The 27,520-nt window shown below is 36.6% G+C and overlaps 1 protein-coding gene across 4 annotated transcripts in view; it reads left to right on the top strand.

The window, feature by feature from the left end:
- The window catches only part of LOC149080464 (NGFI-A-binding protein 1-like), a 567,589-nt gene that overhangs the window by 245,376 nt on the left and 294,693 nt on the right, over positions 1-27,520 (top strand). For all 4 annotated transcript variants that reach the window (XM_089239575.1, XM_089239574.1, XM_089239577.1 and 1 more), the window contains 2 exons: positions 4,515-4,771; positions 25,671-25,841. In XM_089239575.1, coding sequence (XP_089095701.1) covers positions 4,515-4,771; positions 25,671-25,841 — 428 coding nt within the window. The remainder of the gene's footprint in view (positions 1-4,514; positions 4,772-25,670; positions 25,842-27,520) is intronic.

The following is a 27,520-nucleotide window of genomic DNA, read 5'->3' as shown; positions in this document are numbered from 1 at the left end:
CGTTCTCAGTACTGCCGAGGCGGAGACCGCTGACGTCATAGTCCTTCCAGTAATATAAGCTCGATGGATAGACTCGCTGAGGCACGTGCACGAAGAGCATATGTAAACAAAAAAAAGTGTGAGTAACAGTTGTTTTCTTCAACTCAATGAAGAAAAAGGAAAAAAGACTCATGAGATATTTTTAATGTAGTAGGAGCAGAAAAAAAAGTCTATAACAAATATAAACGCGAAACATATGAGTTAAACATGGAGGCACGTGGCTCGAAGTCCCTTTAAACGTGTGAAATTTCAATTTCGTGTCACATATAATTCCCATCTATCTCGATTTCTACTGCTCATCGTCGAACAAAAAGTGGGGTATCAAAATGTTCAGGAAGATCTGAAAAGTTTTTGAAAATAATAAAAAAAATTCGATTTTTTGATCGTTCAAAAGTCCTGTGTCCCTAAAAACCAATCCGATAGATAGCTTTCCACTTTTATACTACACGTCTGTGATACGCCATATAAACGTAATCTTCGAAACATGCATATAATCCGAAGTTTTTCTGAACTTTTGAAACAGTTATTTCTCAAAATCAAAATTTTGAATTTAAAAAATCCAAAATTTATTTTCCTGGACAGTGACCAGAGTTGAAAGTAGGTTTTTTGCATTGTTATAAAAAAAAAATCATAATTTCAAACGGTATCCATGGCGCAGTAAAAAATCTGTCGTGTCTAAATTTTTGAGACAGACTAGGTTTATGTATGCACAGGGTGCAAAGCTAACGGGATATGAAATTTTATTGGTGAACCGTTGATCCTAGAGGTATACTTCCAATTAGAAAAAGTTTCCAAATAACGTGTAGTACTCAGATATGTCATTCATGCTTCAAGGGGTTGCATAGTAATTCATAGAACCCGGAAGTTTAGGCGATAAAAATGGTCAAAATAGGCAGGCGAAAAGGCACTGAAAAACCTAATATATATATATATATATATATATATATATATATATATATATATATATATATATATATATATATATATAGAAGCATTTATAATTTATGGAAGGTTGGAAATATAACTGGAAACTAAGATAGTAAGGGTAAAAAACCAGCTGAAAAATTGGTTGATTTATCAATCTATTTTAATTATAGTTTACAATAACTACATTATTATACAAGTAATATTGATTTCAAGCCTAAAATAAAATGTTAGTAGACCATCAGGATTAGATGAATTCCAGGGCCAACATTACCAGACACAGCGCCTGAAGAGAAAATGATCTTTGGAGCTCCTAGTTGGGAATACTCATTTAGTTTTTGCATTATTTGTGGAATAACAATTATCATTCATTTTTAGTTGAAACATAGCTGCCTTGTTCTATTGTTGTAAAAAAAATTATAAACTTTTTTATATATTATATATATATATATATATATATATGTATATATATATATACACCACATATGCGGGATTCCTTCAAGCGCGAGACCCTCCGTGGCAGCACCTGTGAGCGACTCTGATCAATTTAATCGAATACTACATATGTTTGTGAAATAAACAGTCATGGCTGTTTGCCATGCATTTATGGTGTGAAAAACAAAACCAAAACAACACGAGGCCCCAGAGCCCTGTCCGCTCCTACACCGCCTTGTGTGAGCCACGACGTCAGCTATACATATACCGTGCAGTCCGATGCCTAAGCGAGACGTGTCAGGACCCTTTCACACGGAGCGGATGCGGATGCGGGTCCGGAAGAAGTTTTAACAATTGGAATATACTGCGCCTTTCAGACGAGCCGAAAAATCTCCGCAGCTAGGAAATGTTCATGCGGGTCCGGACGTCGTCCGCATGTGTCAAAACCTAAGTGCGGGCTCCGCATCCGCACATAGAAGTTTTGACAATAGGTTTATTCGGAGCTATTCAGACGATGCGGATGCGGAGCGAATTCGTTCGCATCTTTGGCTACTTTTTGAAGGTGATTTTTCACGGAATTTTTTTAATTATTTGCCATGAATACCCTTAAAAACACCATATGATGGTCCCTGCTCATTAATATAATGTACCTACATACGTCTATCCCTCCGTTTCCTTCTGAGATGGAGATATAACATCTTTAACTGCCTTTTGTCCATATTTCACAATTTTATACAATGAAACCTGCCAACAACGGCCACTGACGGGACCAAAATTATAAGCCGTTCTGTTCATTACGAATATTTAATTAGCTACATAATTTATTAACTTTTAAATTTAATTTAAAAATTTTAATTTTTTCTTTTTAAATTTCTAAAATTATTTAAAAATATAAATATCTGAAATATTATTTTAAATATTTGTTATTTCTTCAAATTTTTTAGCTTAATTTTTTTAAACTTTAAAAAAAATACTTTTATTAATTATTACTATAATTAATTATTAATATTATTATTAATTATTACTATAATTAATTATTTTTATTATTATTACAGTATTATCCACGTACGGTGGCCGGATTAAGACGTTTGAAGATCCTAGCACTTGAATATTTTTGGTGGTTCCCCGATACCTACAAGTTTATTTTACTCGATATTCAGTCTATAAACTGAAAAAATGAAATTTTATATTTCAGAAGTGAGACTAATCTAAGGATGGGATTTCACTCTAAAAGGTTTATGAAAGTTATTTTATAAAACTTGAAAAATGTAACCAATAAACACATCTGTTACATTGGAGAGAACTTAACTGATCCGCCTATTGGTTGCATTTTTCAAGTTTTATAAAATAACTTTTATAGTGTAATCCCGGCCTAAGACAGAATTGTGATGTGCATATTTCTAAGCACAGGCATTTTGAAAGTCTCTACCCCTCCCCTATTTTACTACTTGCAAATTCTTTGATATCTCCTGAATTTTTTTTTCTTTTTTTTGGAACATCGAATGTTTTGGATGTTTTTAGATTTGATTTTTCGAACATTGGATGTTTTTGGAATTTTTCTTCCATATTTTTCCGAAAAGACGGATTTTTTTTTTCAAAATATTTTGAAAATTTTTGAAGACATTTTCTCCCATCGACTACTTGTGAGGATCGGAATGAAGACATCTTTATTCCCATATTCTATGTGGCTCTAGATTAAACCACCAAAGAATGCCTCTAGGCTGCCTATGTGTACTGAATCAGGGGTGAAGGAGAAAAATAATTACAAAAATTGCGAAAAAACAGTTTATATGCACGAATTTCGAACTAAAGATGCGGGCGATTCGTCCGCATCTTCAGCGCTCGTTTGAAAGGGTATGCGGACCCGCATCCGCATCCGCTCCGTGTGAAAGGGGCCTCATGTGGACAAATAAATTTTTAATTTTCCTCTGCTTTTTTATAACATTGGCTGCTTTAATCTGAAACAAAATCATTCACATTTAACAACATCCGGTCAAAGCAAATTTAATGCATGGCAACACCAAATTCCTTATCTGTCAAATCACTTATTCGAGTTTAAGACTGAAAGGGGCGGGAGGCCCCTTGAGTTAGAAAATAAATTTTAAAACAAGCAATTCTTTTGTTCCAATGCTCAAAATATCCTAGTTTTGCAGATCATGGCCTCTGAAATTTACTAATGAACTATGTTAAAATGGGCATTCATGGTAGAAAAAAGTCCGAAAAAAAGGCGTTTTTTACCAAAAAGTTTGAAAATAGGCAAAAAAAGGCATTTATGGCATATTATTGCCTGAACTTCCAGGCTCTAGTTATTAAAATTAAAAAATAACTTTTTATACAGTCCCCATGTGACCCAACACCGAATTAGAAAGTTGTTGCCCTATCTCTCTTCATGCCAGCAAAAATATTCCATATTTTTAAGTGCAATATTCACTGAAATATTCGAATTCGAAAAACAAAGGAAATATGGGGGAAAACAGCGTTAAATGCGGGTAAAATGGGCCTTCCACACTTGAGCTTTTTTTCCCAAATTTCCTTAATTTTTGGAATTCGAATATCCCAGAAAACTTGCTACCGCAGGGAGTCCCCCATGGAGGGATTGGCGCACCAACCTCTCGATGAGTATAAAAAACCAGCCTGCCATTCGGAATCGGCAATAAATTGTATGTCCTGGTCTAATTAGCCCTCGTGTGCAGAAAATAACTGTGGTGCGACAAAAACGATCAAACGATCGATCGAATATCTCAGTGCGTATTGCAGTTAGAAACATGGAATTTTTTTTTTGTTGGCATCAGGAGAGACAGGGCAAAAACTTTCTAGATGGTTTTTGGAAAACACAAGAGGACGGTATAAAAAGTTAATTTATTTTAATAACTGCACAACCCCTTGAAGCATGAATGACATTTCTGAGTACTAAACGCTATTTGGAAACTTTTTCTAATTGGGAAGTATACCTCTAGGATCAACGGCCCGCCAGTAAAATGTCATACCCCCGTTTGCTATGCATCCTATATATATGTATGAGATGTCAAAGGATAAATGGTCAATGGATTTTCACTGTTATTTCCACTATGCCAGATTTTATATTGATAAGCTTTTGTTTTTATATCATCGTTTAGCTGTATTTCAATCACCCCTGCTATCCAGTTTGCCACAAAATACCAGTGGTAGCAATTCGTCGTATGTGAGTCCAGTTGGTCCATCAGGAGTGGTGAGTTGTCTTTCACGTCCTTCGACCGTCCTCCCTCTTCATCATCGAAGCTCACCGATACCTGCTTCATTAAGCAATAGCAATAGCCAATCTTCACCTTCATCCGCATCTAAAGAAGCTTGTTCTCCTCAGCATAATACCTCAGTTAATGTCAGTTTCCACCAGGTAATGTAACTATCACACTGCTCACCTTTTTTTTCATGTTATTAAGGATATATTATAGGTTTCAGAGTATATTTGGGCTGCTGATTCTGAATCTGTATTGATTTTGTCAGATTAGTGCTAGTTTTTGTCATAAATAAAAAATTAAATTCCAATGATAATACATAAGCAGAATACAAATCACATTGTTGAGAGTATGCAATAATTCAAAAACTAGAGCCGATTCAGCAGAACCAATGTTGGATTCGAAATCAGCACTCTAAAATAATTGTGAACTCTCTAAATGACTGATCTTTGCCAATGATTTACTGTATTTATTTATGACGCACGGTTTCAATGTGACTTGTATGCTTCTTGTATGATGCCATTGAAATATAATTTTCACTTTATCTAAAAACTATAGTCAACCTGATAAAAAAAATGCCAGATTCCAAATCGGCATCCCCAATATATCCTAAAATAACTGATATCTTTGAGAACAAAATCAGTGTCGAGTAGTGTAATTTATTGTATTATGTCTACAAATTGTTTCAATGTGAACAATAACTACATCAAGTATGTAGCATCAATTTGACAGTGTGCGAACAACAGGCCCGAGTGGCGCCGTGGTAAGATGCTCGTCTTCCACTATGAAGGTTGCCATTAAGGTTCATGGTTCGAATCCGGGCATAGGACGTTAGAAGCAAGTTCTTTACCTACCGAGCCTGAGGCGACCACCGATGGATGGAGCTTTCATTTTCCCCCTCAACTCCTCTGGTCAGAAATTGCCGTATGGCGATATATAACCGGAGTTGGTGTGCTGTAAAGTAGTAGTAGTGTAAGAACTACAGTAGAGTCTCGACAATTCGAGGTAACCGAGGCCAACTCGGATTATCCAAAGGAACCACCTTTGAGGGGGAGCAGACTTATGTATTCGTACCTACTCTCACCTATTTCATTCTTAATTCAATGGTTCTCAAACATTTTCCATCCGTGTCTTATCACCGTTTATTCCCGCTTCCCAAAATAGTCTATAAAAATCACTTCAAAGCACTTAGCAGGAATCAATCACTACACCAGGCTCTTAAACACATGGCTCTCTCATGGAATACTTGTATCCCAACTAGCTCTTTCATAAAATATGTGTAGTATAACTTAGTGACCAACGGGCCTAGTTAACGCATCAAATGTGATTAGCGGTTGAAGATCCTTGCAATACACAAACTCCTCGCAATGCCCCTGACAGAGGTTGGCGACACACACTTTGAGAATAACTGGGTTTAGTTTATTTAGAATAAATTTTCCAAGACCGAGATGGCCTCTCTATAAGGGAGGCTGACGAGAACTCTCATATTCCTGGGGACCAATATTAATGTTATAATTGAAGCGAAACTTCTATAATGACATAAGTGAAAGAGTGATATAAGAGTGAATTTCTGTGAGGGAGAAAAATCATCACAAAAAAAGTGAAACCCTTTCTTTTCCTCAAAACCCGTTCCGTAGAATAACGGATTGTATGATGAAGCGGATGGGTGGTGGTGGTGGGGAGGATGTCAATGTATATACATTCGTTCGTGTATGAAAATAAAGTTGACTGGGGGGGGGTAGTAGTGGCTATATAATTGGGACACGGAGCAATGAATGTCCTGAAGCGCATTTGCGGAGCAAGCTACTCTTTCTCGGGACCTATCTGTGTATGAAAATAAAGTTGGGTGGGGGGGGGGGGGTAGTAGTGGCTATGGATCGGGACACGAAACAATGAATACCCTAAAACGCATGCTCGGAGCAAGCTACTCTCTCTCGTGACCTATTGGTGCTACATATTAACATATTAGTATATTTCGGACGCGAATGGAAGTTTAGTAACGTTACAGTGATAGCTCCTAATTGGATCGCTGTCATAACGCTGTACATCCATAGCACTTCACTTTTTCTTACTCTTCATTCCTGATAAAAGCACCCCCCCCCCCCGATTCAGAGCCTACCACGCTTATCGACAGAAATTTGTAGTGAACAAATCCGCCTGACATGGGATTTACGGCGGATTCAATTATGATTCCATATGACGCCAATGTTGTTAGAACTCTACGGGGTGGATGGTGTCTTGGGGTTTAAGGGGTATACCTCTACTGTATATACTTTAAATTATTAAGACATTATATTGTATACACTGTATAATCTCTCGTAACCAATCGCACAACAAGACTCCATTTAACTGTTACTCATTCAATTCTTTTGAATGTTTTTAATTATGTCATTTTCAGACACTTATGTATTTATTATAATTATAAGAAATTATTTTTCTCAGATAAAATTTCAGTGCACGTGCTTAGCCTAGGAGTAGCGATGGGATGAGCATCTTGCACGCAGTTTATTTAGTGGACTCGGCCTCTGGCGGAGACATGAGCGTAAACACTTTACAATGAAATTGAATGTACCGGAATGTTAAAACTTACAAAACTTATCTATACCAACAATAAAGAAATCAATGAATAATTCCAAAACTAATGGAAATTCAAAATTAATGAAAAAAATTGTTTGATTAATGAAATATCAAAATTAATGAAAAAAATTGTTTGATTAATGAAATATCAAAATTAATGAAAAAAATTGTTTGATTAATGAAATATCAAAATTAATGAAAAAAATTGTTTGATTAATGAAATATCAAAATTAATGAAAAAAATTGTTTGATTAATAAAATATCAAAATTAATGAAGAAAAATTGTTAGATTAATGAAATATCAAAATTAATGAAAAAAAAATTGTTTGATTAATGAAATATCAAAATTAATGAAAATTCATAATTAAAGGAAAATTATTCCAAGTTAAAGAAAAATAATGACAAAAAATGTAAATCCAGAATTAATTATAACAATCCCAGAATGAATGAAAATTTGCGATAAAAATTCAGGATTTATATAAAAGTTAATAAAAATTCCGAATTGATGAAATTCACATAAAAAATATTGCAAACGTGACTAGAAGAATACGACCTATATCTTATGAATGCTTATATTTAAAAATTTCTCAAACTTCTGCCAAAAGAGAATTATCGTGCACGCCTGGGACACGAAAAACTGCGACTCCGCAAAAGCGTCACTTTCCCAGCTGAATACTTTGCTATAGAGACTTCATCTAACATTATCGCATCAGTAAACCAGGTTTTTATGGATCTCCTCGAAGACACCACAAACTATCAAAATCGAAGGGACTCCCATAAAACGAACAATGGTACTGCATTATCTAGGCATCTATATTGACGAGAACCTGAATTTTGGGAGGCTCACATCACGGAGAAGAAAGACAAGATGACCGAAGGCCTAAAAAACTTCAGGAACATGCCGGCGTAAAATGGGGACTACCTCAAGATCTTCGGAGAAAATTATACATAACCGTGGCAGAACGAATCATACCTTACGGAGCATCAGCTTGGCATGACCGACCTAAAGTGGCGCTAAAGAACAAACTCGACTCGATTCAAAAGATATCATCACACTGACGAATACTCTACAAGTGATTCTAGGCATACCCTCCACTCAGCTTGAAACGAGAAATTCGTTGTACGAAGCAAGAAAAACCAGGAGCCCTGTACCATGCTCCCATGCTTAAAAAAAAAAAAAAAATCCGAGAGAAACAGACGTCTAGCGCTCGCGATTACTATAGGTGTCCATTCTGAGAGCGCATGCGCATTAGAGACAAATAGAATGTTCGAGATTTGATATAATTAATTACGAACGACTAGCAGCAACTGTTGAGCTGTTGGTACGACGACAACGTTAAATCGAAGACAACCGGAAGGTTCGTGGTTCGAATTCCCTCCTTAAAACTATTTTTTTCCTCTTTTACCTTACATCTTCAATTTTTTGAATGATGATATATTTATTTACTTATATATATTTTTTTTCACTCGCACTTAAAGCTGTTATTAAACGTCCCGACATTCCCGGAGTTGTGTGGGTATCGATGCGCTTGCTGCGGGGGGTTGCCTATCAGATAGCTGCCCCAGTTTTATTACTTTTCGCATAGCAAAATGAAAGTATTTGAGGTTTCGAGATTGTATTGTAACTATTTAAAAAAAATGAATTTCTCACAAACGCAACGCAATCGTGAGTGTAAAATAGCGTAATCCGAATCTCAGTCAGTGGTTCCCTCCACTTCTTGAACAAGCATCGTTTTCCCTTTGTATATTCGGAGGAAAACCTAAAGAATCATCCGAATAAGTAAAGTAAGAGCTTCGGGCGGGACTCGAACCATGCACCTTGCAGTTGCTTTCGATTTTATGTAGTCGTTGTACCAACTGCTAAACAGTTGTTGCTAGCAGTTTGTAATTAAATATATCAATTTTCGAACATCTATTTGTCTCTAATGCGCATGCGCTCTCAGAATGAACACCTATAGTAATCGCGAGCGCTAGACACGTCAGTTTCTCTCGGATATCCTTTTATTATCATAGGGGATGGTAGAGCCCCAGGCTCCTACAACAAAAGAAAATACTTAACAGTCGGAGATGAAACTCTCCAGCCAGAGAAATACGAAGAAAAGCTTACAGGCTGGACAACACACCCCACCAGTTATCTACGGCCAACACACAACCCACTCAGCCAGAGAAAAGATAGCAGAACTCACTATCCACTACACCGACGGCTCTAAGCTTGAAGATGCAACAGGGGCAGGTTACGTAAGGACCCAGAACTAAGAGGTCATAGACACATTGGAGTCGAAGCTCCAGCCTAAAAACTCAGTGTTTCAAACAGAGCTATATGCCATCTTAGCAGCGGCTAAGGAAGCAGCGAGACGGAAAGAACATGCTCACATAATAACGGACAATCTCTCCTGAATCATGGACATCCAGAATACACAATGTGCCAGACAGCCCGGAAAATAAGAATATTGCTCCACAGACAGCCGAACATCAAGATATCATGGATGAAGGTGCATGGGTGTTTGTGGGGCAATGAGGAGGCCACAAAGAATGGCAGCATGACAAACGATATCCGTTTGCCGGCATCCGCTGCGCAAGCCAGGCTATAGGGGTGATTTGATGATGAATTGGAAATAGCCTGGGGATGACCCGGAGGCTTTGGGAAGGACCACGCATTCCATTCCCAAAAGTCTCTCGCTGCGGTGAACGTGAATCAAAATTTCACTACGCCAAATCTTGTCGACATACCAAGGAATTACACTTAAGAGCTCCCTTGGAAGTCATGGAAGCAAAATGGATGGCCAATGTATTAAAAAGACCGGAACTGACAAGAAAACTGGCCAGGCTTGTCAGATTTCTGCATTTGCTGACAAGTAGGGGAGGGGGTCAAAATTGGCTGAGAATCTGCTGACGTAATACTTGAATGGTCCCATAGAGCGTAGGACTCACAATCCAGAGGTTACGGGTTTGATTTCGGCTCCTCACATGTGTTACAATTTTTTTTGCCTTTTTCCATCTTTAATTTTTTCTTTTTATTCTTTTTCACTCCTGTACTAGACTGTAGCCCCGATAAAAAAAAACCCTCTGATTTAGGGCCAACCACGATTATCACCAGAAATGTTTAGTTAACATATCTGGTACACATGGGATTTACTATGGTATTACGGCATTTAATTAAATAAAAAATTTTTAAATTCAATTTTGAATAATTAAAATTAAATTCAATTGAGGTCAATCTAGGCATGTGTCAAACCTAGAAATTTCACTTCTACCTTTCGAGATTCTCACGCAGATTTTTTTTACTGATTTGTTTAAATGAATGGCTTACTGCATTAGTGACTTTGTGCATATTAACATTTTACATAAATTTCGTGGTCCACTGAACCCACGATTTATCCTTGTTTCCAACGCGATAAATCGTGGGTTCCCCACGTTTGTTGTACATTTTGTTCATCCACCCTGCATGCTTGGATGCTTGGGAAAAACTTCCCATGCGTTTTGGTGTAGCCGCCGTTTGGCGTGAACCAACAAACCATAACACCGATTGCTATTTCTGCACGGTACAGTGCTTGAAGAAAGTAATTAATTCGAAGAAGATTGAATACGCTGTGAGACCATCTTCCATTCGCCCAGTAATACATGAAAAAGGATTGTCACAGTCCTCGATCCCGACCCCACTCTCACTAACATTCCGACAGACAGTGATATGGAGGATTGATCGAAGTGAACTTGATGTGTTAGAAAGTGTTCCAAGCACCAGTGATGCAGATCCAACATTTCAGTCGACAAGTACCTCCTGTAACGAACACCGAATGACACAATGGGAATTTCTTCATGACGTGATTAGGGATTTAGAACTGCCAAAGAATAAAGCCGAACTCTTGCCATCCAGATTGCAGCAGTAGAACCTCCTGGCTGATACAGTTAGCGTATTTACTCGTCGTGATCATCACAACTGTCATTATTTTTCGCAGTGACAACAACTTGGCATTTTTCAATGATGTTGAAGGTTTGATGCTAAAACTGGACATTCCGTACAAAAGCACACAATTGGATGCCTGAAAAACAAGCCTGAAGGCTGTGCTATTGCATGATAGTAATGCAATATCATCATCACACAATCCCTGTTGCTTATGCAGCCCTACGTAAGGAAAGTTATCTCATGTGTCGACGCTTCTAGATCTTATAAATTGCAATCAACATAAGTGGTGATTTCAAAGTGATAGCAATTGTGCTCGGTCTACAAGACGGGTACACAAAAAGTACTGTTGCTATATATGGCAGTGAGATAGCTGCACTGAGATAGACCTAATGGAAGAACATATATATGTGCCTACGAGAAAATTGGATGACATAACACTAAAAATGCACTGCCTGCATTTACATATTGATGTCTTCCCAGTGAATTGTATCGCTATCAATGACCAACATGGCGAGCGATTCCATCAGGAAATTTCTGCAATGGAAAAGCATTACAAAGGAACATGGTCAGTTTCAATGTTAGTAGATTTCTGCTGGATGTGTGTGTGTGTGTGATCCAGAGAGATGCTCCGGACGTTCGCCATAAGCTACAGGCAAAAAAACGGGGAGTATAAAAAGGAAAGTTTGGTAACTGTTATTTGCGCTATTGTATTCCCATATCGTTGTATGTAAAATGTAAACAGTCAAATTACTCAGAATCCTGAGCCAGGAGGCAATTTTGAGCGTAATTTTCGTTTTCAGCGACCCGAAATCTATTAAAGACGGATATTTTGACTTCGTAAAATTTTCACTGCTGAACAGTGTTACACGTAGTGCAGATGACTGGATACAAAGCGAAGATAATTTTAAAGAAAAGTCGCATTGCTATGTGGGGAATCGAAGCACCAACCTCGCCCTCAGTAGCGGTCATTGTTTGACTACTATAGAGATATTTAATTAATAATACGATTGCAAAACATGCTGTGAAAAGTCTTCTTATGCGGACATTGATATGGAGAGAACAAATGTTCTATGATAGTGTTTGCTTTTCTCCAGTACCAATTTTGTACCATTCAAAAGTATACTTTTAGAAAAGCGCGTCACCGTTCGTTATTCAATTCATCTAGCTTTTCTACGGATCTTTGCGCTTTTACAATGTTGCACGACGAAAGAAATTCCATTTTTCACGATTTCTCCCACGGACAGGGCTCCAGTCTGGGAGCCGAGACGATTCTTATTTTTTGTTTCTTCACATAAAATCACTATACAGAGGCCTCGGGGGCTAAACCAAAGATCCCAACCTAGGGGGCTCAGCTGGATGATGGGAAGGAGCAATTATTTGACACATATCATGCTTTTGCCTGAGCAAAAAAAAAAAAAACCCTACGGTTGTTAAGCAGAGGAAATCTAGGTTTGAGTACCATGCACCCACGAAATTGAAATCCCGGACAATGGGAATTTCTGCCAGAAATTATGAAATTTTATTACAAAAGTATGAAATGTATTACTAATGAGTCATTAATTTTTTTGAAAAAATGAATTCATTCAGTGCACAATGCAATCAGCATCGAAAACCGTCTCTTACGTATTTTACATTGCTCTGGATTTGGCGGCTATTCACGTTTTTCATTCCGCATATATGCAATCTCCTCACAAATTGCTCAAGCGTATTATACTTCAAGCCTTGTCGGTGGACCGCTAAATAAAAAAAGTCCTGATTTCAAAACGCTGTAAAGAAAGAACCACTTGTCAGAATGACGTAAAATTTGACCTGAACATACGTAAAATAATGGGAATTTGTCTGAAAAAATATATAAATAAATAGTTCGAGATACTATATATCAGTAGATGGTGCTCTACTCGTCTTAATACGCAAATTAAAAAAAACGTGATATGCGCACCGCGCAGACGTCGTGAATTTTGATTTGTGGAAATTCTGTGACGCGGGAATTGACGTCATATAATTTCTACGTCACAAAATTTCCACGAATCTTTTATCCGCAAAGTCTCTGAAGTGATGTGATTATCACGTCACGTGAGTGTAGTGTGTTTAGTCCTTAAGACAATCGTCTTGACTCTGTTAATGAAGGATCAATCTTTGTTTGTGAAGCTTGTTTTACAAGAATGGTGCATGTGCGTGAATTGTTTCGTATGAATTCTGAACATTAATGGGTATAAGGAAAGATTGGTCCGATGTCTGTTACAGATGATTCGACGAGACCAGTTCATTTGACGTGAAATCTAGCAGAGGGAGGAAAGCAATGCTTCGATGTCAGTAGAAGATGTGGCTGTAGCATAGGCGGAGATAGACGTTAAAGTCTGGGGGAGGGGGTCACGATTATGATTGCTGGGGGGCATGATGATGATGATGTCAATTCATATATACGCATATACATTAGATCAGTAGGCTCCACCTTTGACGCTGTGCTCTCCGTATCTCCGCCCATGGGCTGTAGCATTGGAGAAAGAAACGAGCAGTGGTGTGAGAACGTGCAGTGCACGGGGAATAGCCCCATCTTTAGACATGCCTGTCAGCACGGTTCGTAAAATTTTGCGAAACCTTCTGCAGTGTCCCTTGTTAAAAATTACGCACGTTCAGGAGTTGCTTCCTGATGACCTACCAAGACGACAAATTTTCGTTCTACAATTTTTTGCTCGGATGGAATTGAACAATGCATGGCCATGGAACATTTTGTGGGCAGACGGAGCCCATTTCCATCTCGAAGGTTCTGTTAATACTCAAAATTGCAGAATATAGGAAACGGCTAATCCGTTCGCAGAGAGCAACTCTTCTTGCTTCTTCATTCTACAAAGGTTATTGTGTGGTGCGGGTTTACGGCAGTGTTTATTGTTAGACCATTCTTTTTCGGGGAGACTGGTCCTGTGGGTACTGTTACCTGCATCGCCATATAGCATAATTTTTATACAAGGTGGCGCGCTCCTAATCTCATTGGAAGATGAGTGAAGCAGCTGCAAAAAACCAATTTTGGAAATGCCAGAATTATCATTTTATCATTTCGAACAGCCTGGCCGCTACTATCATGTGACCTCGATAGATGGCGCTGTAGTAGTCTTAATACGCAAATTAAAAAAAAGGCATGCGCATCGCACATTACACTTGTTTAACAACGTAGCATGTAAATCCTTGACTTCTGGCGTTGGGGTTACCTCAAAAATGTTGTGTACAGTGGTCCGATTGCAAAATTAGCAGAATTGAAGAAAATTACCGAATTACCAAAATCATAACTTGGTAGTTCAGTCGCAGACAAGTGGTTGGAGCTACGAAAAACTGAACTAAAAAAATCTTTAAAAAATTCAGCAGTAACAGGAATATCAGATAATCTGTCACAATAATACACGACACTGGGAAATAAATGGCGGGATCTTAAATTTCGGCAGAAAGACCAAAATTTACGAGGGTTGTGATTAATATCATTTTCAAATGAAGAAATATAATCATTACACTGAAGACGTATTTTACGCTTAATTTCAGCCCTGACACTGCGCAGATCATCAATAGATTCAGAGAAATCCTGGGCTGGATTTTATCTCTAATCCTGGGCTAAATTGAGGTAACAGCCAAACATATACATATACTCTGTTTTGTTTTGAGCACATTCATAGTAGAAAAGGCCGTTTCACAAAGATACGTAGTAGAAAAACAAAGAATAAGCCTCTCATCACCACCTCATGCAAATTTCGATATTCGTTTTTTTTTTTTTTTTCTATTCCAGAATTTTTCGTGGCTAGTAGAATTATAAGCATTTTCCAGGTCTTTATCCGATGACAATTCAATTAGTTTAAGGGTTTCTTGGTCAGAAAGGGCTGCTGTCGTTTTGTATTCAAGAAAAGGGTTCACGATCCACATGTATTTTTCCCTTGGATCCTCGTGTTACGGATAATATTTTTCAAACGGCAATAGCATTTTTAAATGCGATTCAATAACATGTGGAATAAGGGTTCTTGAATGCAAGTCATCTTCCATAACATAATCCGATAACCCGAGTATGACTGAAACATTTCGTAATTATTTTCACCAATCATTTCATATTTTTTTCAAATGATTCAACTTTATTCCAAGAATGAAAATTCGTTGTTTTTGATCCTTGAAGTTTCAAATTCAACTCATTTATAAAAGAAAATATGTCGCTGAGGTAAACTGAAGAGCCAAAAAAACTGGTCCAGGCATGCGTATGCAAATAAAAAGATATGGAACCAATCAGAGTACGGCGCTGCGGTCGGCAACGCCTATATAACACAACAAGTGTCTGGCATAGTTGTTAGATCGGTTACTGCTGCTACAATGGCAGATTATCGAGATTTAAGTGAGTTTGAACGTGGTGTTATAGTCGGCGCACGAAAGATGGGACATAGCATCTCCGAGGTAGGGATGAAATTTGGATTTTCACGTACGACCATTTCACGAGTGTACCGTGAATATCGGGAATCCGGTAAAAAATTAAATCTACGACATCGCTGTGGCCGGAAAAAGATCATGCAAGAACGGGACCAACGACGACTGACGAGAATCATTAAACGTGACAGACGTGCAACCCTTCCGCAAATTACTGCAGATTTCAATCCTGGGGGTGTACCACCTTCTGATTCTTAATAACCAATCATCCATACGTAAGAATGGGTTCGTAAGAATCACGTTAAGAATCGAGCTCCGAATGCAACCACGATGTGATTGTTAAAAGTTATTCTTAAGGTCACGTGACGATGGACAGGCCGATAAATTTCCCTTTTGGGGAATTTCGCCATTGGCCAATCAGCGCCCAGCTAAAAATTAACAACAGCTTGCTGTTGACAAGATAAGGAGGAAAAGAAATTTTAGAGCGACGCTAGCCTGAAAAAATGGCGGAGATTATTTCAGCAAATGTGGATACGGTTTTGAAGAAATGATAAATACATAATATTTTTTAACATGTTACAGTAAAAAACAAACATATCCATACTTAATCATCCGATATGATTCGAATCAAAGATCCATCCCACGTTCACTGGGATGGATCCCTGCCACCCTCCATGAAGAAGGGCTATGCTATATATTTTATGGTGAAAGTGATAAAGAGCTGCGGTTATTATATAAATAATCACCGGCCATTTCGGTAAGTTTGATAAATTTTGCTCATATAACCGTGAATCTATCACATTTGTAGGTCATTATGCATAATTGTCAAACCATGGTTAATGCGATAAATGAATCATCGTTGTGTTTACATTATGTATGTAAGTGAAGCTAACATTACAAGAGTAACAATAATTTTTATAATATGCTTCATGTTTCTTTAAATTAATTGTCATGGCGAAATGAACGTGGTACTGTACATGTATTGCATAGCTGCTTCGTGGCCAAATAAAAATAATATATAGTGATCAGATGATACACCAATATTAAAAATGGTCATCGCTTCTGTAATGTTGGCTTTTTCACGTACATCGAAGTATGTGAAAAAAACAAACGCTGCAGCAGGTTAATAATGATTTTTAATTTATGTACAATTATATTTCGGCCGATTGAAGCTTTATCTCACATATTTTGTGGGCGAAATTCAATTTTCTCTCAAGTTTTAAACTAATAAAAAATTTCAAATCATATATGATTTGAATTTAATAATTCCATAATATGAGTTATATTAAGTTCCCATAACATGAAAAAAATTGTGTTTACGACTCATCGATCATGATATTTATTGATTGAAAATTTGAGAATTATGCATAATCACGGGTAAATGTGATAAATGTAGCAAAATTTATCAAACTTTATTGAAATAATCCGATATTTTATCACTATTATCAACATATATGTGTTGTATATAGACTCTAACACTGTTTTTAACTCTCCCACACAAGCTACAACCTTCAGATAACTTTTCGATAACTTAAAAAGTCTGACGAATTCCTATTTTGAAATAAAAATGCATTAATTTTTTTTTCCATTTTTTAAAATATGAATCATAGAAAACTTCTATTAAAGAAAGAATTTAAGTTATCTCGCATAGAAGAAAAAAATTGTTTACTAAGAATCAAGCTAAGAAGTGGGTAGCCTTGGTTCTTAACTCGATTCTTAACTATGGAACAAAAATGATTCTTAGTAAAGAATGTGGTAGAAAAGTTCTCTCTCGATTCTTAACTAAAGATCAAATCCATAGTTAAGAAGCGGATTCTTATTAAGAATCAGAAGGTGGTACATCCCCTGGGCCATCAACAAGTGTCAGCGTGCGAACCATTCAACGAAACATCATCGATATGGGCTTTCAGAGCCGAAGGCCCTCTCGTGTACCCTTGATGACTGCACGACACAAAGCTTTACGCCTCGCCTGGGCCCGACAACACCGACATTGGACTGTTGAGGACTGGAAACACGTTGCCTGGTCTGACGAGTCCCGGTTCCAATTGCTTCGAGCTGATGGACGTGTACGGGTATGGAGACAACCTCATGAATCCATGTACCCTACATGTCAACAGGGGACTGTTCAAGCTGGTGGAGGCTCTGTGATGGTATGGGGCGTGTGCAGTTGGCGTGATATGGGACCCCTGATACGTCTAGATACGACTCTGACTGGTGACAGGTACGTAAGCATCCTGTCTGATCACCTGCACCCATTCATGTCCATTGTGCATTCCGACGGACTTGGACAATTTCAGCAGGACAATGCGACACCCCACACGTCCAGAATTTCTACAAAGTGGCTCCAGGAACACTCTTCTGACTTTAGACACTTCCACTGGCCACCAAAATCACCAGAGATGAACATTATTGAACATATCTGGGATGCCTTGCAACGTGCTGTGCAGAAGAGATCTCCACCCCCCCTCTTACTCCTACGGATTTATGGACAGCCCTGCAGGATTCATGGTGTCAATTACCTCCAGCACTACTTCAGACATTAGTCGAGTCCATGCCACGTCGTTTTGCGTCACTTCTGCGTGCTCGAGGGGGCCCTACATGATATTACGCAGGTGTACCAGTTTCTTTGGCTCTTCAGTGTATATCAACCCACTTCTTATCTTGAAAGAAGTGGGACACATCACTTTTTTTACCAGTAAGAAACAATTCAACTTCCTTTCGAAGTTCATATATCCTCTTCAGAACTTCACCTCCGGACAGCCAACGAACTTCAAAATCAAAAAGTAGATCTTTGTGATCGGTGTCCATTTCATTGCACAATAATCTCAACAATCTAGTATTCAAAGCGCTGTTTTTTATGAAATTAACTATTTTAGTCGATTGAACAGGACTTCAAGTTCAGGAATAATTTTTTTAGAAGCCAGGTTTTGCCTGTGAATGAAACAATGCGTTGATATTAAGTTATTGTCACTCACAATATCTTTGATTCTAGCGACCAAATCTGAATGCCTACCCGTAAGGTTAGCAGCACCGTCAGTGCAACTCCAACGCCAATCCAGGCCTTTATCTTTCATAAATATATCCAAAACTTTGAAAATTTCGTTGCCGGTTGTGTTAGTAGCTAATTCCGAAACACTCAAATGTCTTCCTTCACGTTATTATCACCGTGATCGATAAAACGAACATACGTGAGCAAAATGCTATGATTTTGACATGAGTGGATTCTTCCAGTTGTTTCGCAAACAATTTTGACATCTTAATTTTTTCTACGAGTTGCATTTCGGTGTCTAGTGCCATGTCGGATATGCACCTTTCTATGGTGTCATTTGACAATGGAATGCCTTTCATTCTAGTATTTACCGCAGACTGGCCTAACACTTCTCGGCAAGCAGTAATCAAAGAAGTCTTGATGAGTTCTTCGCCAATATTATAGTTTTTTGCATTTGGCTATTTGTAACGATATTAAATATGATGATGTGAATCGTCAGTTGTTGAAGTTCGGAAAATAATTTACTTTTCTACTTGAAGAGCACCTTTTTTTGAATGAAGAACTCAATAGGTTTGTTTCGTTCTGAGACGTATGATGAGACGCGATGGCTTCATTGCTTCGTTTGCCAAAACAGTAGCACATATGACACATTTAGGTCTTGGCAATTGGTCGGTGTCAGGGCAAAGAACGAGACCACATTTCAAATAATCGTCATTGCATTTACGGACAAAAGCTTTTTTTTCTGAGTGACACTATTTTTTTCTCGTTATGCACGTCCTGAAACTGAAGATGGTCGTCCTGCTGGCTAAGTCGGGGAAATCAGTATATCTAGTTTCACTTTCGATACGGGATTTTTAACTCCAAAATTGAACCCTTGCCTCTTATTCATGATGAAATTGAAATTTGCACAATTATTTACAAATTAAAAAAAAATTGCATACTCCAACAAATAAAAAGTAATATAGCACCAATTTGTTTTCGAAGAAAAAAGAAAACGATACCACAATTCTGAGAACCAGGCTCAGACTGCTTCGATGTCTGATTAAACTTTATGTCCGGAATACAGTATTTTCTGTGTACCTCGCTGATTGGTGGCTGACATTTGCCATACAGATGAAAAAAGAGGAAGATTTCCCATTCAAAGTTGTAATTTCATTGTAAGAGCATTTTTTCGGCAAACATGAGAGATCACTTTAATTTCCCTTGGGATCAGATTTTTATGTATGTCATATTTTTGGCATTTGCCAGCTATTGGTCATATTTTAAGGAGTCACATATCCTTTAACATAAAAAAAAGTTAAAATAATATTTTTAATGATATATTTTAACATTGATTTATTAAAATTTGTTTTACATATTTTTGATTACATATCTCTAATACATAATTCTTTGAAAATTTTCAAAAAACTACATTAAAAACAGCTTGAGCGCGTAATAAAATGGCATGACATCAATGTAATCATACAATATTCAAATTAAAACAAAGAAAACGGTTCATTTCCTAAAATGAACTAAAAGATTTCAGATCCATACATAAATATTTGATTTATGACAAATTCATTTTTTTAATTTTTAAAATTTAAATTCTAAATTAAATTTTGAATAAGAATGAGTCAATGAAATTTCAATCGTTTAGCTCATTTTTTGATATCAACCGTTTTGTTCATTTTAATCTCGATATTGTATGGTTACATTGATGTCCTTGTATCATGCGCGCAAGCTGTTTTTAATGTAGTTGTTTTGAAAATTTCTAAAACATTAAGTTCAGAGATATATAAAATTTTATATTGGCATAGGATAGCGCATTTGATCAAAAATGTGGAAAAAATTGCATTAAATGAATGGTTAAATAGTATTTTTATGGATATTTTAACTTTTCCCCATGTTAAAGGGTAGAAAGATCTGGGTTTTTGAAAGATCGGGCATATATATATTGAAATATGTTCTGGTGGCCTATGTCATTCACGAGATATTAGTTGATTGCTGCCGCTGTCCATGTACAGAGCATTTCAGCATATGCAGGGTGGTAACTATCGACCGCTTAATAATAACACACGTGATTCCTTGTGAAAAACTAATATAGAAAAGTGTTTTTTCCGTTTTTGGATCGAACGAATATTAAGTGAGTTATAACGTATTGAAATTTTGTGACGTGTCATTTTTCTAACGGTCTCGACGTTATGTGCCAAACTATGAACGAAAGTACATTTCCTCACCAGCAGCGGGTTGTCACTTCTTGAAAATGAAGTGAAATATTCAATCCCATTTGAAGCCAAGTTCTGCCTTCTTCCTTCACGATTGGGGTTTCTTCTCTCCATGTAGTGTGATAATATGAACTTGTTATTACGTATAACTTACGTATTATCTTTGTCCCCTATGTTGGCAAATTTATCACCAGATTTGTAAAGTGTTAGAAAAATGAGATCGGTTTGAAACTGTTTATAGCCAAATCAACACTTTTTTGCCAAAATATGGCAATTTGTTTACCTTCAATATCAAGTCAAATTTTTTGAGGGAATGTGCATACAGTGCGCACGTGTTTACTGCGCGATCGTTATTATACGTTGTCGTTTTAATCAAATTCATGTATATTAACAAAACGGCAATATTTTTTTGGTTTTTTTTTAGCTTTCATCGAAACTGTTATGAGTAAAAGGCGTCAATGAAGGATGTAAAAATTATAGCTTGACGAATGTGTGAAATTGGTGGAAACATTTAAATAATAACAACAATTCAATCGGAAACTTTTAATCAAACTTATATGTTGTGAATTGAACTAGTCAAAATAATTTTTTATTTCGGATATTTTCTCAATACTGATTTTGTTATAAAAAAAATAAATTCAGTGCTTTTGGGGCACTTGATTCCAAATCTCACATTGGTTTTATCAGATCGGCTCTATTTTTTGGGATGAAGACAAAGTTGAATTTCAATGGTAATACCATAAGCCAGGTGCGGATCTATGGGGGGGGGGGGGGGCGGTGATCATACCGATCACCCCAACCCGAAGCAAAACGCGATAATTCATGATATTTTCGGAACTTTTATATGATAATGAATTTTTTTTTCAATCAATCCGTTGAAAATTACTTGTAGGCCTATATATGTTTTTGAATAAATGACAAATTCAAAAAAACTTAACAAAATCAAAACAACTAATACAATTTTTCAAAAATTTCGGACGGATGGTAGTGTTATAACGGGGCTCAACTGTATTATGTTAAAAAATGTTAATTTATTTTTCCATATAAATTAACAAATTTCTATGACTTTATTAATGTATTGGAAACACTTCACAAAAGGCAAGATTTCAACTGTACGTAAATTCTTCACATAAAACCACTTAAAATATTCAAGTGATTATTATATTGTTGATATCAACGCGGGAATAGTGTACAATCATTGAGTATTAAATAGAATTTTACCCCATGTGTATAAATTTGGTTAGATACATATTTTGCCTGTCTTAAACATAGATGGCTCGTTGCTTTATAACGTAATCCTCAAAATTGATTCACGTTTGGATGTTATTGGCTTTATTGCTGTAGCCATCGTGACTGATAATTGCATTAATAACAAAAAATAGTGGGTTTGTCTATTAGTCCCCATATATATATATATATATATATATTCCATGTCCCTCCTCTCCCTTCAATAGGGCCAGACCATTTTTTTCTTGATAGTGCATCTGATTAAAATTATCAGAAAATCTGGCTGTATTAAAAAAAATGTTGTTTTATCCCAAATATAATTTTGCCCCTGCCTATAAATTTCGTGAGGTTCATGTTTTGCCCTTCTTCAACATAGATCACACGTTGTTTCATAATATAATTCTCAAAATTAATCTACGTTTGTCAATGATGGGTACAGAAGGTGCATTTTCGAAATAGACTCGCAATGCGTTATGATAAACAACTTTGGGCTCTTTAGAAATTACAAAATAATGTGTTGAAGAATTGGATTTCCATGCCTTAACTGGAAAATATATACAAATACTTATTCAAAAGCCAGGTTTGGGAAATATAGACAGGTACTAATAATATTTCTTTGAGGTAAGTTTTAGAATGTGGGATGGGGGAATTCTGTGGATTTCTTTCTAACGTATTTCTAAAGAACCATCGAATAAAAATGCACTTTTAAAGAAAAATTATAGTTAAAACATTTTATGCAAAAAGGAAGCTGGTGACATTTTCAAAAAAAAAGCACTAATTTTGAAATAGATTTTTAATACTTGAATCACATCTTAGCATAGAATGTTTCGCATCTGTGTATGAATGAGAATCTTGCAATCATCCCAATCCATAGTGGAAGGAGCAAAGCAAAGTAGATTTGTTTATTCATTCACTGTTTTTTCTTCCCTTTAATAAGATACACATTACATGAAAAGTTCCTGTTACATATTTATTTTTTTTTATAAATGACTGAAAATATATAGTGAATATTGCATGTTTTTCTTAAATGAAAAATAAAGGATATTATATAGTTGAATTGGTCTCGAGAGATTTTCTTTTGGTATTCAATGGATATTTTTTTGGTTATAATCAACAGAAATGAAGTTCTAAAATTTAATGCTCTTGGGGAAGTTTTGAGGTCAGAGTAATTTTTTCAAATATTAAGTTTTTATTAAAACTGGCCCTAATTGATACTTCAAAATAATGAATTATAAGTATAAACTTGTCTATTCGGGTGTTCAATTCTTTACTAATTTGGCCTCTTTTTTTATAACATTAAGAAAAAATATAGCAACGTGGGCCAAATATATAATACATCGGCGTTACAGTGTGTGGTGCTGCTGGAAAGCGATCTTAGGCCGGGATTACACTATAAAAGTTTGATAAAATCCCTTTTATAAAACTCGAAAAATCCAGCCAATAAACCTTATAGGTTACATTCGAGCAAATGCAACCTTTTAGAAAACTTTATAGTGTAATCCCAGCCTTACAGGGAAGATGGGTTTCGAGGACGGATCTCGATGACGTCACGAATCTTGGGCTCAGTTTCTGCTCTAGAAGCTGTTGGTCCCCGTGAGGGCAGAGATGAATTTTCGTCGTAGTAGTTATCTTCAAAAATATAACCAGTCTTTCGAGGAATCTTGTACTAACAAATGGAGAGGACATTTCTACATAAATATATAATTTTTTTGGTCGTTTTTTTATCTAATAACAAAATTTTTTATCTTTATCTCTTCAGAGATATAGTATGCATTAAAATTGAATTCTCTTTTCTTTTTCGGAAAAAAACCCTTTGGCTTTCCTAGTAGCCACTTTTTTGTTCTCTGAAGATCCTATTGAAATGTTTCTGAATGGCACGCCACGCACTTGCGAAAGATGTTATTTATTCGGACGCTTGAAATCTTCGCGTTCAATGAGTTTTCATCATGCCTTAACGCAGGGAGTTTTTTCAGGAGGGGTAGATTTGGTTTTGCCACCAGCAGGCCGTCACTGTAAAACTCCAAAAGCTCTATAACAATGTTTTTTGTATTATGTTTTGAAGTAAAAATATTTTTTTTCCAATATTCCACCCTCTAAAATTATCACTTTCTCAAGTTTGGTAATTGTAGTTGTGCCTTTTTGTCACTTTCTTAAATTCTAACGCTGCCTAAATTTGGGAGTTCAGAGTGAAAAATTAAGTAATTTTTTTGTGTACTTTCGGGGAGAACATTTTAGCACCGCTGGTAGCCGTTGTGTGGGTATCGTAAGCGATCCGCATCGCTAGGACCTGGGTTCGGATCCCACAAGAAGCGCAGTTGTGGTTGGCAGTTGACTTTCTGTTGTTTTCTAGCTTCAGACGCAAACGAGTCGATCTGCCCGTTGAAAAGTCTCGCAACAGATCCTACAACCGTGGCCGCAAGCAAAAACAAGAATTGACACTATCACGTGGGGCAAGTGCCCATTTTCGCATCCCTTCCTCGTAATTTTGATCAAACAATTGCTCCATCTGGAGCAATATTTTTATCGAAATTTAAAAAAAAACAACCTTTGCAAAGTTTTTTTCTAAAATATTTCTTAGAAGAAACTAAACAATAACAGTTTTTTTAAACATTTTAAGATCACGGGCAAAATGTTTCGTCAGTGGAATATATTCAATCCAGTTCTCTGTGTTATTTTCCCCCATCTTCATCCTACCGAAGCTTTGTTGTATGCCTCTGAATCGAAAAGTTGTTTTTTTTCCTCCCCGTTCTTTCTATACTCCTGTTAATGATTTCACCCACGGGCAATGTATCTTTCTGCAATATACATATGTAAGAGCGAAAGAGAACACGTAGGATGAGGGTGAAAAGCGAAATCTACTGTACTTCCACTATACTGTGTTATTGTGCATAAGGTAGGCTTGGTTTTCATTTGAATCTAGTGAGAATTTTAATTATAAACGTAACTTTTGTGTGTGATGAATTTTTTGTTTATTTTTTAAATAAAGTAAAAAAAAAAAACTTAAAAAGAATTGATGAAATAACGGGAGAACTATAAGGTCATATTTTTAGGTCCATAAGTGCTTGCATGTTTTATAGATTTTTAGGTTATGAAAATCCGTGCCCTACTGATCACAAATAACACGGTGTTGGATTCTGATGGGCCGATTATATTAGTCGGTGAATTCAACACATCGCAAGCGGGGCACTGAGATCTCAGTCCATCCTTCGCTGAATGAAGTATAAAACTCGTTTATCGGCTGAAAAAAGTCGCCGAGTGTGGAACCCTTTGTTACATTTCCGAAACGAGAGAGAAAAAGAAAGTTCAATCTCTATTTTTTTTCCTTTCCTTCTTTTTCTAATTCAACTCTATAAAAAAATATATGTAAAATAAAGTAAAAGCTAAAAGGTAATGAGAGTGATGGCAGGGTTGCAATATCGTACCAGTATTGCGCCTAATAACTGGTAATCAAATGAACTCATTTACTGAAATCACTGTATTTTATATAAGCGCACGTAGGATTTTCTCTGAGGGGAAAGGAGTTAATATTTCCTCATTGTTTTAAAAAAAATACAATATTTTAAAAACATTACAGAAGGATTTACATTCACATGTTTATTGCTCACTTACACAGATAAGATTGCCACCTGATTCTGTTAATTTACTTCTTTATTTGATCTATATTTGCCCAGAACATTTGTCGTTCGTCCTTGTAGCCTCAAATTTCAAACTTCAATATACATAATGATGCAAATAAATATTTCAGTTTTTAAATTATTTTACAGGCACTTGGAGAATTTGCACAGTCTTTAGGATCCCCGTCGTGTTTAACTCCAGTTCTAGTGGACAGTCAGATACAACGTTTAGCAGATGCAGCTGACATTCTAGTCAAAACGTTACCATCATTTGACCCAAAACCTCAAAACAGTAAAAAGAAAATTTGTAAAGATCTAGAGGTAAGAAGTTTACATTTATACAGATAACGAGTGCCACAAGAGCTCATTGAGGTGGAAAGTTCAAACATAAATCGTACTTATACGTCTAAGGCCGGTATTGCACTATAAAAGTTTTTGATAAAATCCCTTTGATAAAACTTGAAAAATCTAACCAATAAGGTTATTGATTACATTCTGGAAAATGTAACCGTTGACCTTATTGGCTGCATTTTTCAAGTTTTATAATAGGACTTTTATCAAACTTTTATAGTGTAATACCGGCCTAATAGACGTAGTTCGTATAGGTACCATTAAGCATAGATTTTTTTTGGATTCTAGGGTTAACGAATAAAATCCCGAAAACCTAATCAAAAAATTGAACAAAATTGATGTTTGCAAATTCCAAATCCCTTTATATATCAAACCAGCTGTTACCCGCGGGTTCAATCGCGTGGATTTGGTAAAAAAATTATTTTGCCACGATTCCCCCATGTAACATTTAAAAGCCTCATTACCCCCTTGGGGGTTGAGTTTTCATAAATCCCATCTTAGTGGATATCTATATTATAAAATATAATACTGACCAAATTTCATATTCATAGATTCAGCGGTTTCGGATCGGTGTGATTTCTCTCTCTGTGACCTTTGAACCCCCTTGTGACCCATGGTATGGGTCGGATTTCAAAAACCCCTTCTTAGTGAGTGTTTACGTCATGAAATAAAACTGCTGACCAAATTTCATATTTATAGCTTCAGCGGTTTCGGCTTAGTCCTAATTATCCCATTTAACCTTTGAACCACCTTATGACTCCCCCCTTAGAGCTAAAAACAAAATCCTTCTTACCTTCAGCGTGATTTCTCCATGTAACATTTGGACCCCTTAATGGTTGAATTTCGAAAAATCTCTTCTTGGCGAGTCTTTGCATCATAAAAATAAACTACTGACAAAATTTCCTTTTTTCGATCCTCAGCGGCTTCGGCTCAGCGATGATGAATCAGTCAGTCAGAATAGTTATTTTATATACGTAGATACCAGTTTTTAGCCGCGGCCTCGCCCGCGTGGATTTGGTAATCCGAAAATTGTTCGACGATGAACATTTGAATCCCCTAATAAGCCCCTTGGGGGTTGCATTTCCAGAAATCCCGTCTTGGTGAGTCTCTATATTACAAAATATAATACTTTTTTTACTGTTATCAGTTCGAGCGAGCCAATCAAAGAATTATTTTGTGCCAAATGTCGTTCACTTTCACCGTTCCGTTCCTTGAATTTTCCCCTTCCCAAATTCCTCAGCAACCTCAATTAGACACTTATACGGTAGAGCAGTGTTTCTTAACTTTTTTTTGCTCGTGGCCTCCTTTGAACCATATTTTTTTCTCGTGGCTCGCCTGTCTTACCCAGAGTTTTCGACCCTCATCTAGGAGCCTTTATTCGTATTGAATTGATTTTTTCAGTGAATGTATACCGAACGAAAATTTTGCAAGTATGATTGGCCTCCAGGTCACTGGCCTAGAATTTGAGCTTCCCGCTAGTCCGAGTTTAGTCAGGGCCGTCTCAACATCATGGGCGCCTTAGGCAAAGTGATGCTATGGTAGTCCCATATTTAGCGGGAAATAAACAGCCTATATATTTCCTACTTATTTTCAAAATTTATTGCACTATACAAACTATAAGGTGAGGGTCACGTATGAACATGAGACCC

The sequence above is a fragment of the Pholcus phalangioides genome, unplaced genomic scaffold, assembly GCF_987345545.1.
Source record: "Pholcus phalangioides strain wild (caught in Gottingen) unplaced genomic scaffold, Ppha-v1.0 ptg000011l_1, whole genome shotgun sequence".
Taxonomy (NCBI): domain Eukaryota; kingdom Metazoa; phylum Arthropoda; class Arachnida; order Araneae; family Pholcidae; genus Pholcus; species Pholcus phalangioides.
This window is presented reverse-complemented; position numbering and strand designations above follow the sequence as displayed.